At 45.0% G+C, this 12963-nt stretch overlaps 2 protein-coding genes across 18 annotated transcripts in view; one reads left to right on the top strand and one right to left on the bottom strand.

The window, feature by feature from the left end:
* efl1 (elongation factor like GTPase 1) overlaps nt 1-12963 on the top strand; it is a 109286-nt gene that overhangs the window by 80962 nt on the left and 15361 nt on the right. For all 5 annotated transcript variants that reach the window (XM_052507794.1, XM_052507793.1, XM_052507795.1 and 2 more), the window contains exons 18-22: nt 2720-2831; nt 3252-3375; nt 3633-3837; nt 4876-5459; nt 9271-9455. In XM_052507794.1, the coding sequence (XP_052363754.1) occupies nt 2720-2831; nt 3252-3375; nt 3633-3837; nt 4876-5459; nt 9271-9455 (1210 nt within the window). The remainder of the gene's footprint in view (nt 1-2719; nt 2832-3251; nt 3376-3632; nt 3838-4875; nt 5460-9270; nt 9456-12963) is intronic.
* LOC127923732 (uncharacterized) overlaps nt 11460-12963 on the bottom strand; it is a 2440-nt gene continuing 936 nt past the window's right edge. For 9 of the 13 annotated variants that reach the window (XR_008115159.1, XR_008115160.1, XR_008115161.1 and 6 more), the window contains exon 2: nt 11460-12253. Coding sequence is in view for 1 of the 13 variants with exons in the window: in XM_052507801.1 (XP_052363761.1) it covers nt 11462-12253 (792 nt within the window). In the remaining 12 variants the exon portion in view is untranslated. Of the gene's footprint in view, nt 12254-12488; nt 12536-12566; nt 12695-12722; nt 12893-12955 lie in introns of those variants that run through there. The other 4 variants (XR_008115167.1, XR_008115169.1, XR_008115158.1 and 1 more) reach the window with 4 other exon arrangements.

The raw sequence follows: 12963 nt of genomic DNA, 5'->3' as shown, positions 1-12963 counted from the left end.
CTGAATAAGTCATATCTCTCTGCTTGATTACTGGGTGTGTGTATTTCTCCTCTCCCACTGAATAAGTCATATCTCTCTGCTTGATTACTGGGTGTGTGTATTTCTCCTCTCCCACTGAATAAGTCATATCTCTCTGCTTGATTACTGGGTGTGTGTATTTCTCCCATTTCTCCTCTCCCACTGAATAAGTCATATCTCTCTGCTTGATTACTGGGTGTGTGTATTTCTCCCACTGAATAAGTCATATCTCTCTGCTTGATTACTGGGTGATTACTGGGTGTATTTCTCTCTCCCCACTGAATAAGTCATATCTCTCTGCTTGATTACTGGGTGTGTGTATTTCTCCTCTCCCACTGAATAAGTCATATCTCTCTGCTTGATTACTGGGTGTGTGTATTTCTCCTCTCCCACTGAATAAGTCATATCTCCCTGCTTGAGGAGTTGACAATGTTTAGCTAAATTAGTAATGTGTCTGGAAGCATCGTTCAGAGTGCGTCTGCTCTGTTGGAAGAACACATTCTAATCCAAATGGCATCCTATTCCCTTCATAGTGCACTCCTTTTGACCAGGACCCTTTTGGTATTTTATTAGGATCCCCATTAACTGTTGCAAAAGCAGCAGCTACTCTTCCTGGGGTCCACACAGAACATGACATCATACAGAACATTAAATAGACCAGCTCAAGGACAGAAGTACATCCATTTAGAGCTCTGGTCTAAAGGAGTGCACTATATAGGTAGTGGGGTGCCATTTGGGATGCATTCCAAGTCTTAGTGAGATTTAAAGAAACAACGAACACACACAGCACCCAGAATAACCCCCATCTTCAAACAACCACACAGTCTGCTGTCTACATTGGATTCAGGGAACGCTCCAGCGCTTCTGAGATGCTTCTACTAAACATCAGTGAGAGAGGAAGGAGAGAGAGGGAGAGAAAGAGGGAGGAATGGAGAGAGTGGAAGGGGGAGAGGATGACTTGTTTTCTGCCCTGTTTTTGTATGGACTCTAACTGGAATTGTGTGTGTGTGTGTGTGTGTGTGTGTGTGTGTGTGTGTGTGTGTGTGTGTGTGTGTGTGTGTGTGTGTGTGTGTGTGTGTGTGTGTGTGTGTGTGTGTGTGTGTGTGTGTGTGTGTGTGTGTGTGTGTGTGAAAGAGAGCGTGCCTGTTTATAACGTCACCCGCTGGGTAACGAGATGAGCTGGTTCTGGTAGTGTGGACGGAAGTCGTGACGTCTCAGTCCAAACACTGACACACACACACAGACAGTTTAGGATGAACCCACAAACAGGGATTACCTGTTTGGGTCAATAAACTTTGACAGTACTTGGCTGTTGGTCTTGGCAGCCGGAGAGATACATCACCTCTTCTTTCTCCACAGGTAGTGACAGACAGTGTCCCAAATGGAACCATTTTCCCGATGTAATGCACTTCTTTTGACCAGAGCTTTATGGGCCCTGGTCTAAAGTAGTACACTACAGGAATAGGGTGCCATTTGGGAAGCACACGTATTTGCTTATCCTAAAGTGACCCTCTCTGTATCCCTCTGAGTGTTTCAGCAGGGATAACCTAATGACGTCATTTTATGGGAGAACCAGACCTGAAGCTTGGCCTCACCAGCACAGGGTTGTGTTCATTAGGCAGAAAACGGAGGTACAGATCTAGGATCAGCTAACCTTACCCATTAGTGGGGAAAATTACCAAAGATTAGCGTTTAGGTACAAGTTCACCCCCCACTTAATGTAACATTCTTGTTAGTTTTTTTAATGTATATTTTTTAAATCAATTTAATAATTTAGCAGACGTTATCTAGAGTGACTTACAGGAGCAATGACGGTTAAGTACCTTGCTCAAGGGCACATCAACAGATTATTTTCACCTTGGGGATTCGAACCAGCAACCTTTCCGTTACTGGCCCTATGCTCTAACCGCTAGCCTACCTGCTGCCCTGCAGTTGTCATGTTGTGGCTTGAATGTTCTGACAAGATCACAGTCATTTGTATCTGAATAGAAGCTGCTATATTTCCCTCATCCTCCTCCTGTGTGGTTTCGAAAGATTGAAGAAGCAGTTGTGTGTGCGTGTGTGCGTGTTTGTGTGTGTGTGTGTGTGTGTGTGTGTGTGTGTGTGTGTGTGTGTGTGTGTGTGTGTGTGTGTGTGTGTGTGTGTGCGTGTGTGTGTGCGTGTGTGTGTGCGTGTGTGTGTGTGTGTGTGTGTGTGTGTGTGTGCGCGCGCACGCGCAAGGTGAGCTATGACGGATTATTTGAATATGCTGTACTTGGCTCAGCATGGACAGGAGTGCCTAATAATATCTGACAGGTGTTATTGTTTTGGAAAATAAAAAGGCAGACGTGAAAGTTTTCAGCGCTCTCTTAAGAGACCAATGTGTCTTTATGTATAGTATTCTGTTGAGTTTGTTCTGGCTGTCGTACCCAGTAATACAGCACATTTACAATGCATGGGTTGTCCTACTTGCTCTTACTCAGGGACGCCAACTTCATTTGTGTTGCTGCATGTGAGTATTCCATCTCCTTCTCACTACACATCTTTGTAACTTTTCCAGCTTTTCCAGAAATCCTGGATGGAGGATTCCAGAATTTCTGCTTATTTCTGCCTGATTCCAGGAATCTTCCTAGTGGGATTTCTGGAAAACCCGGGAATTTGTGGAAATGTACCAGTTTTGGGAACCCTACATCTGACTCTCTGTGTTCTTCTCATCGTCCAGGTTTGCCAAGATTGAGATCAGTGCCTCCAAGCCTATCATCCCATTCAGAGAGACCGTGATCAGACCACCCAAAGTGGACATGGTCAATGAAGACCTGGGGAAACAACAGAAGGTGTGTGTGTACGTTGAGGGTGTGGTGTGTGTGTCTATCTTATATCTGATCTGTTGACATCTCAAACGACACCCCATATATTAGTAGTGTGCTACAATTGAAGAGGCAGCAGCAGTCTATTTGCAGTAGCTAACCCGCCTACGGGGCGGCAGGGTAGCCTAGTGGTTAGAGCGTTGGACTAGTAACCGGAAGGTTTCAAGTTCAAACCCCTGAGCTGACAAGGTACAAATCTGTCGTTCTGCCCCTGAACAGGCAGTTGACCCACTGTTCCTAGGCCGTCATTGAAAATAAGAATTTGTTCTTAACTGACTTGCCTGGTTAAATAAAGGTAAAAAATGAAAATAAAAAACTCTCCTGTGTGTGTGTGTGTGTGTGTGTGTGTGTGTGTGTGTGTGTGTGTGTGTGTGTGTGTGTGTCTAGGTGGCGGTGATCCACCAGGTGAAAGAGTCAGACACCCTGCACCTGGACCCCAGCGGCCTGGTGACTCTCACCACCCCCAACAGACAGGCCACCGTGGGGGTACGGGCCATACCACTACCCGAAGGTGAGAGAGAGTTGAGTTGGTGAGGGCGTGTGTGTTGATGTTTGTTGTTGTCAGACTATAGGAAGCCCTTAACCTTTTGCTTAAGGAGAAACAGAGCAAGAACATTTCCAATGGCCTTTTTTGAGGAATAGCAGCTTAACTTCCTTCTTATGTCTATAGTTAATGGGGAAAATGACAGTTAAGAAGAAATGTCTTCTTAAGAAAGCTTTGTAAATCTGGGCTCTGATCCTGATCAAAAAGTGTCCTGTGTTGTGTAGAGGTGACTCTTCTACTGGAGGGTAGTGCTGACTTGATCCGGACCCTGGAGCAGGCAGGTCAGGCCCAGAGGGAGGGGAGGACCCTGGACATGAGTACCTGGACCCTAGATGCCCTGATGGTGCTGAAGAGCAGGCTGGAGGTCCTGCTGCAGGGGAGGAAGTGGAGGAACGCTGTGGACCGGATATGGGCCTTTGGACCACGCAGGTATTTCAGGGTGTTTCATATAGGTTGGGATTTTTTTAATTTTACTAGGCAAGTCAGTTAAGAACAAATTCTTATTTTCAATGACTGCCTAGGAACAGTGGGTTAACTGCCTGTTCAGGGGCAGAACGACAGATTTGTACCTTGTCAGCTCGGGGATTTGAACTTGCAACCTTTCGGCTACTAGTCCAGTTTCATATAGGTTGGGATGAGAGGGTATGCAGGTATTTCAGAGTGTTTCATATGGGTTGGGATGAGAGGGTATGCAGGTATTTCAGAGTGTTTCATATAGGCTGGGATGAGAGGGTACGCAGGTATTTCAGGGTGTTTCATATAGGTTGGGATGAAAGGGTATGCAGGTATTTCAGGGTGTTTCATATAGATTGGGATGAGTGGCTAGGCTACCCTGCCGATGAGAGGGTATGCAGGTATTTCAGAGTGTTTCATATAGGTTGGGATGAGAGGGTATGCAGGTATTTCAGGGTGTTTCATATAGGTTGGGATGAGAGGGTATGCAGGTATTTCAGAGTGTTTCATATGGGTTGGGATGAGAGGGTATGCAGGTATTTCAGAGTGTTTCATATAGGCTGGGATGAGAGGGTATGCAGGTATTTCAGGGTGTTTCATATAGATTGGGATGAGTGGGTATGCAGGTATTTCAGGGTGTTTCATATAGGCTGGGATGAGTGGGTATGCAGGTATTTCAGGGTGTTTCATATAGGTTGGGATGAGTGGGTATGCAGGTATTTTAGGGTGTTTCATATAGGTTGGGATGAGTGGGTATGCAGGTATTTCAGAGTGTTTCATATAGGTTGGGATGAGTGGGTATGCAGGTATTTCAGAGTGTTTCATATGGGTTGGGATGAGAGGGTATGCAGGTATTTCAGGGTGTTTCATATAGGTTGGGATGAGAGGGTATGCAGGTATTTCAGAGTATTTCATATGGGTTGGGATGATATTTCATGGTATTTTATATGAGATGAAATTGTGTGCTATGCAGGTATTTCATGGTAATTAATATGGCCATGTTGTTATTATTAGGTATGGACCAAACATCCTCCTTAACAGCGTAGAGGGGTACCAGAGACCATCCGTGTGGCACTGCCTCGAACGAGAGAAAGGAGAGAAAGAGGGAGGGGCGAAAGCTGAGGCCAGCGCCATCCGAGACTTTGACAACAGCGTTGTCAGCGGTTTCCAGCTCGCCACCCTCTCTGGTCCAATGTGCGAGGAGCCCCTCATGGGCGTCTGCTTCTCTGTGGAGAGATGGGACATGAACTTCCTCACCCAGCGCACCCACCTGGACTCTGTGACTGAAGAAGACTCCAACTCCCTTGATGCATCTGTTTCCGAAAGCCCCGGTGAGGCTGCAGGTCAGCAGGAGGCCTCAGGCAAGGCAGGGGGAGCGGGTGAGACGCCTTCCCAGGCAGAGGGTGCGGTGGCTGGGGCGAGCCAGGGGAGACGCAGGGCGGAGTTTGTGGCCGGGCTAGTGGACTGCTACGGGCCGTTCTCTGGCCAGCTCATAGCTGCTGTAAAAGAGGCTTGTCGGCACGCGTTCCAGGCCAAACCTCAGAGACTCATGGCTGCTATGTACACCTGTGAAATCATGGCTACAGCAGAGGTGTTAGGTAAGAGGCTTAGCAGTACACACACGGCAGAACACACAGACACAGCAGAACACACAGACACAGCAGAACACACGGACACTCGGCAGAACACACGGACACTCGGCAGAACACACAGACACAAGGCAGAACACACGGACACTCGTCAGAACACACAGACACTCGTCAGAACACACAGACACAAGGCAGAACACACAGACACACAGCAGAACACACGGACACACGGCAGGACACACGGCAGAACACACAGACACTCGGCAGAACACACAGACACTCGTCAGAACACACAGACACAAGGCAGAACACACGGACACTCGGCAGGACACACGGCAGAACACACAGACACAAGGCAGAACACACAGACACAAGGCAGAACACACGGACACTCGTCAGAACACACAGACACTCGTCAGAACACACAGACACTCGTCAGAACACACAGAGACACGGCAGGACACACGGACACACGGCAGAACACACGGACACACGGCAGAACACACAGACACACGGCAGAACACACGGACACACGGCAGAACACACGGACACACGGCAGAACACACAAACACACGGCAGAACACACGGACACACGGCAGAACACACAGACACAAGGCAGAACACACGGAGACACGGCAGAACACACGGAGACACGGCAGAACACACAGAGACTCGTCAGAACACACGGACACACGGCAGGACACACGGACACTCGTCAGAACACACAGACACTCGTCAGAACACACGGACACACGGCAGGACACACGGACACTCGTCAGAACACACGGACACTCGTCAGAACACACGGACACACGGCAGAACACACGGACACTGCAGAACACACGGACACACGTCAGAACACACAGACACTCGTCAGAACACACGGACACACGGCAGGACACACGGACACTCGTCAGAACACACAGACACTCGTCAGAACACACGGACACACGGCAGGACACACGGACACTCGTCAGAACACACAGACACTCGTCAGAACACACGGACACTCGTCAGAACACACGGACACACGGCAGAACACACAGACACTGCAGAACACACGGAGACACGGCAGAACACACAGACACACGGCAGAACACACGGACACACGGCAGAACACACAGACACGGCAGAACACACAGACACACGGCAGAACACACAGACACGGCAGAACACACAGACACGGCAGAACACACAGGACACGGCAGAACACAAGGACACTCGGCAGAACACACAGACACTCGGCAGAACACACAGACACTCGGCAGAACACACAGACACACGGCAGAACACACAGACACACGGCAGAACACACAGACACACGGCAGAACACACAGACACACGGCAGAACACACGGATACACGGCAGAACACACAGACAGACAATATAACACACAGACACACAATATAACACACGGACACACACACACAATATAACACACGGACACACACACACAATATAACACACGGACACACACACACAATATAACACACAATACAACACACGGACACACAATATAACATATGGACACACACACACACAATATAACACACGGACACACACACACAATATAACACACGGACACACACACACACACAATATAACACACAGACACACACACACAATATAACACACGGACACACACACAATATATCACACAGACACACACAATATAACACACGGACACACACACACAATATAACACACGGACACACACACACAATATAACACACGGACACACACACAATATATCACACAGACACACACAATATAACACACGGACACACACACACAATATAACACACGGACACACACACACACACAATATAACACACAGACACACACACACAATATAACACACAGACACACACACACAATATAACACACAGACACACACACAATATATCACACAGACACACACAATATAACACACGGACACACACACACAATATAACACACAATATAACACACGGACACACAATATAACATATGGACACACACACACACAATATAACACACGGACACACACACACAATATAACACACGGACACACACACACACACAATATAACACACAGACACACACACAATATAACACACAGACACACACAATATAACACACGGACACACACAATATATCACACACACACAATAAATCACATGGACACACACACAATATAACACACGGACACAAACACACAATATAACACACGGACACACACACACACACACACACAATATAATACACACAATATAACACACAGACACAAACACACAATATAACACACTGTCCCACACAATATAACACACAGAAACACACACACAATATAACACACACACGATAGAACACACTCTGGGCAAAACACAAACTAACCACTGAGGTCTTAGGTAAATAGCTAAAACACAACACACACACCTTCAAATCTGCTTCTTCAATCTTTCCTGGAGGCATTACTGCATTCTAAACCACACAGGAGGAGGTTGAGGGAATTATTATAGCAGCTTCTATTCAGATACAAATGACTGTGATACAACTTGTCAGGACATTCAAGCCACAACATGACAACTAAACTACCAAGAATGTTACACCAGGTGGAGGGTGAGTTGCTGCACACAACTCCCATTCTAGTGTGATAGGAGTCCATTGGACTGGTATATTATCCCGTCCCCAGTGTAGGAACACAGCTGTTAACTCGTCCACTGAACCACAGAGAAAAGATACAGTATTGGTTGATATTTAAATAGCCACCACTAGCCGGCTACCACCCGGTTACTCAACTCCGCACCTTAGAGGCTGCTGCCCTATATACACTGGCCACTTTAATAATGGAATACTCGTCACTTTAATCATGTTTACATTCTGCTTTACTCATCTCATATGTATGTACTATATTCTACTGTATTTAGTCAATGCCACTCCCACATTGCTCGTCCTAATATTTATATATTTCTTAACTCCATTATTTTACTTTAGATTTGTGTGTATTGTTGTGAATTGTTAGATATTACTGCACTGTTGGAGCTAGAAACACAAACATTTCGCTACACCCACAATAACATCTGCTAAATGTGTGTATGTGACCAATAAAATGTGATTTGACAACCCTCATTATTACTATCTATGCTCTACAACTATTCTAATATTTGTCTTTGTAGTGTCAGTGATCAACTCTTGTTTTCTAAGTTGGTCCCAAATGGCACCCCATTCCCTGTATAGTGCACTACTTTTGGTCATCATTAAGATTCAAATGAGCCTTGCCCAACTTCTGTTACGGATAATCACTAATATCTTAACAGCACGTTTAGCAGTCACATCCATTTACAGCCAGCCAAATCAACACCAGAATTAAGTGTGTTATTATGAGCCCATTTCAGAAACAATATGACTTTTTACTCACTTCTGCAATGCTGGCATCCCTTTAAATGTGGCGTTTGTCAAGCTCTCCTACTAGCCTGTTGTGAATACCAATGCCTTCCACTCTATATACCCCCATTAGGAGAACTTAGTTTCATTAGTATCGATGAATGTGATCCATATTTTAATTCCATGATGTATATTATAGTAGATGTTGGTTGCGTAACATTTAGGTAGAAATAGACTTCATCAATACTTTCATGACATCGTGTCCATTATTTAGATCTAATCAATAGTTGGATAAGATCATGCATAAATAGATTGTATACATAGTTGGATTAGATTGACCACATCGATTCACACACACAATCATTTGATTAGATTGTATATAGCTGGCCACACTGTATACATGGTCAGAGTACACATTAAGCCACTTCTACTAATTATCGTGTGTGTGTGTGTCCAGGTCGTGTGTATGGGGTCCTGGGGAAGAGGGAGGGCCGAGTGTTACAGGAGGAAATGAAGGAGGGGACGGAGATGTTCATCATCAAGGCCGTCCTTCCTGTGGCCGAGAGCTTCGGATTCGCTGATGAGATACGCAAGAGAACCAGTGGATTGGCTAGTCCACAACTGATCTTCAGCCACTGGGAGGTGAGGCGCGCTCACACATACACCCTGTCATGTGCATCCTTGTGCAGACACACACACAGCAGGCATACAACTCACACACAGCAGGCATACAACACACACACACGCGCACACACACACACACACACACAGACAAAAACACATGCATGGCTCACTCCGTGGGGGGGTTGTGAGCTGCAACTCATCAGTCTGAAAACAGGTGCTTGTATTTTTATCTCTTAATAATTGAATGTTTTTTCATTAATGAAGGAATAAAGGAAATCACAATGCTGAACTAGGATCAGTTTTTATTTCACCCTTGTCTCTAGAACTCATAGCCCTGTTCCCTATTAGTTCCAGTATGAGGTGAATCCTAACTAGTCTCCCATTGACATCAATACATGACTTCTCTGGCAATCTCTGGCTCATCCTTATTATACCCCTTTTATATACAGAAAAGGTCCCACTTCTTTACCACTAGCTTCTATAGCACTACTTTTGACCTGGGAACCCTATTCCCTATATAGAGCACTAGTTTTGACCTGGGAACCCTATTCCCTATATAGAGCACTAGTTTTGACCTGGGAACCCTATTCCCTATATAGAGCACTAGTTTTGACCTGGGAACCCTATTCCCTATATAGAGCACTAGTTTTGACCTGGGAACCCTATTCCCTATATAGAGCACTACTTTTGACCTGGGAACCCTATTCCCTATATAGAGCACTAGTTTTGACCTGGGCACCCTATTCCCTATATAGAGCACTACTTTTGACCTGGGAACCCTATTCCCTATATAGTGCACTACTTTTGTCCTGGTAACTCTATTCTCTAATCCCTATATAGAGCACTAGTTTTGACCTGGGCACCCTATTCCCTATATAGTACACTACTTTTTCCTGGTAACTCTATTCTCTAATCCCTATATAGAGCACTACTTTCGACCGAAGCCCTTGCTAAAAGTAGTTTGGGAGGCCTGAATCTGAGGTGCCCTTACAACCGAACTGGCGTGGATGTTTTAGCACCCATATTTACATTTTTATTCAAATATCTGTGTCTGTCTTCAGTTATGTGTGAGCTCTTTGGCCAGGCACACCTGTGTTGTGTTTGGTGTTGAAATGAGACCGAATAAGCAGAACCCCATACCTACTGTAAAATATGGTGGTGGATCATTGGTGTTATGGGGATATTCTGCTTCCACTGGTCCTGGGGCCCTTATTAAGGTCAACAGCATCATGATTTTTACAAAATCTGTTTTTTACCAAATCTGGTTGCCTCTGCTCGGAGGCTGAAAATGAAACTTGGCCGCAAGTGGATCTTCGAACAAGACAATAACCCCAAGCAGAAAATCAAAGTCCATGAAGAAATGGTTCATTGGCCCCAAAATCTACATTTTGCGATGGCCATCATCAGTCTCCGGACTTTAACCCCATTAAAAACCAGTGGTTTGTATTGAAGAGGGCCGTCCATAAACGCAGATTAAGGATATCCAGGATCTGGAAGGATTCTGAATGGAGGAATGGTCTAAGATCCCTCCCAATGTGTTCTCCATCTCCTCAAACATTTTCGAAATGGGCTCAGTGTCGATATCCTCACAAGGTGAGGTATCGAAAACAGGGTCTCTTTCTTTGACCAATGGTATTAGTATAAAATAATATAATTTCACAAAAAAAATGTTTGCAAAAAAAGCCAGTGGATGGTTTCTTAATACCTTCAATAATAGTTATTTTGAATTTTTCAATAAATGTGAATATTTGTTGCTACTTTTAAGTCAATACCTGCAGTCAACTTGTGCAATACGTTAGGAGATAAAGCAGATCTCCTTCTTCATTTCACCTGTCACATTATTTTACAGTTCCTAGAACAGTTGAGCCAGTCACGTGTTTGTTGTAAAGAGCAAAAAACAAGAGAAAGTGGAGCTGCTGAGTTCAAGGCCGTGGATATCTATCAGTCTCTCTGTTGTGTGGCAGACATGAGGTGATCAAGTTACACGTGTATTCATTCACTACTAAATGTTTCCATCAGATATATTAGAACTGCTTTCTACCGTGTTTTAGAAGTCTGAGAGCTCTGTTATCGGAGTTCTGTACAGCTGCCATTTTCCCCCCTGTGCTTCCTACTAGTGTTTGTTCCATCCTCCATTCTTCTCCACTCTGTTCCTTGTACACATGATGCTTTTCCTTCAGAAAGCTTCCTACTAGTGTTTGTTCCATCCTCCATTCTTCTCCACTCTGCTCCTTGTACACATGATGCTTTTCCTTCAGAAAGCTTCCTACTAGTGTTTGTTCCATCCTCCATTCTTCTCCACTCTGTTCCTTGTACACATGATGCTTTTCCTTCAGAAAGCTTCCTACTAGTGTTTGTTCCATCCTCCATTCTTCTCCACTCTGTTCCTTGTACACATGATGCTTTTCCTTCAGAAAGCTTCCTACTAGTGTTTGTTCCATCCTCCATTCTTCTCCACTCTGCTCCTTGTACACATGATGCTTTTCCTTCAGAAAGCTTCCTACTAGTGTTTGTTCCATCCTCCATTCTTCTCCACTCTGCTCCTTGTACACATGATGCTTTTCCTTCAGAAAGCTTCCTACTAGTGTTTGTTCCATCCTCCATTCTTCTCCACTCTGCTCCTTGTACACATGATGCTTTTCCTTCAGAAAGCTTCCTACTAGTGTTTGTTCCATCCTCCATTCTTCTCCACTCTGTTCCTTGTACACATGATGCTTTTCCTTCAGAAAGCTTCCTACTAGTGTTTGTTCCATCCTCCATTCTTCTCCACTCTGTTCCTTGTACACATGATGCTTTTCCTTCAGAAAGCTTCCTACCTAGTGTTTGTTCCATCCTCCATTCTTCTCCACTCTGTTCCTTGTACACATGATGCTTTTCCTTCAGAAAGCTTCCTACTAGTGTTTGTTCCATCCTCCATTCTTCTCCACTCTGTTCCTTGTACACATGATGCTTTTCCTTCAGAAAGCTTCCTACTAGTGTTTGTTCCATCCTCCATTCTTCTCCACTCTGCTCCTTGTACACATGATGCTTTTCCTTCAGAAAGCTTCCTACTAGTGTTTGTTCCATCCTCCATTCTTCTCCACTCTGCTCCTTGTACACATGATGCTTTTCCTTCAGAAAGCTTCCTACTAGTGTTTGTTCCATCCTCCATTCTTCTCCACTCTGTTCCTTGTACACATGATGCTTTTCCTTCAGAAAGCTTCCTACTAGTGTTTGTTCCATCCTCCATTCTTCTCCACTCTGCTCCTTGTACACATGATGCTTTTCCTTCAGAAAGCTTCCTACTAGTGTTTGTTCCATCCTCCATTCTTCTCCACTCTGTTCCTTGTACACATGATGCTTTTCCTTCAGAAAGCTTCCTACTAGTGTTTGTTCCATCCTCCATTCTTCTCCACTCTGCTCCTTGTACACATGATGCTTTTCCTTCAGAAAGCTTCCTACTAGTGTTTGTTCCATCCTCCATTCTTCTCCACTCTGCTTTTGTACACATGATGCTTTTCCTTCAGAAAGCTTCCTACTAGTGTTT

This window comes from Oncorhynchus keta, unplaced genomic scaffold (assembly GCF_023373465.1).
Source record: "Oncorhynchus keta strain PuntledgeMale-10-30-2019 unplaced genomic scaffold, Oket_V2 Un_contig_3157_pilon_pilon, whole genome shotgun sequence".
NCBI classification, from domain to species: domain Eukaryota; kingdom Metazoa; phylum Chordata; class Actinopteri; order Salmoniformes; family Salmonidae; genus Oncorhynchus; species Oncorhynchus keta.
The sequence above is the reverse complement of the archived record's forward strand: the minus strand, read 5'-3'. Positions and strand labels throughout refer to the sequence as shown.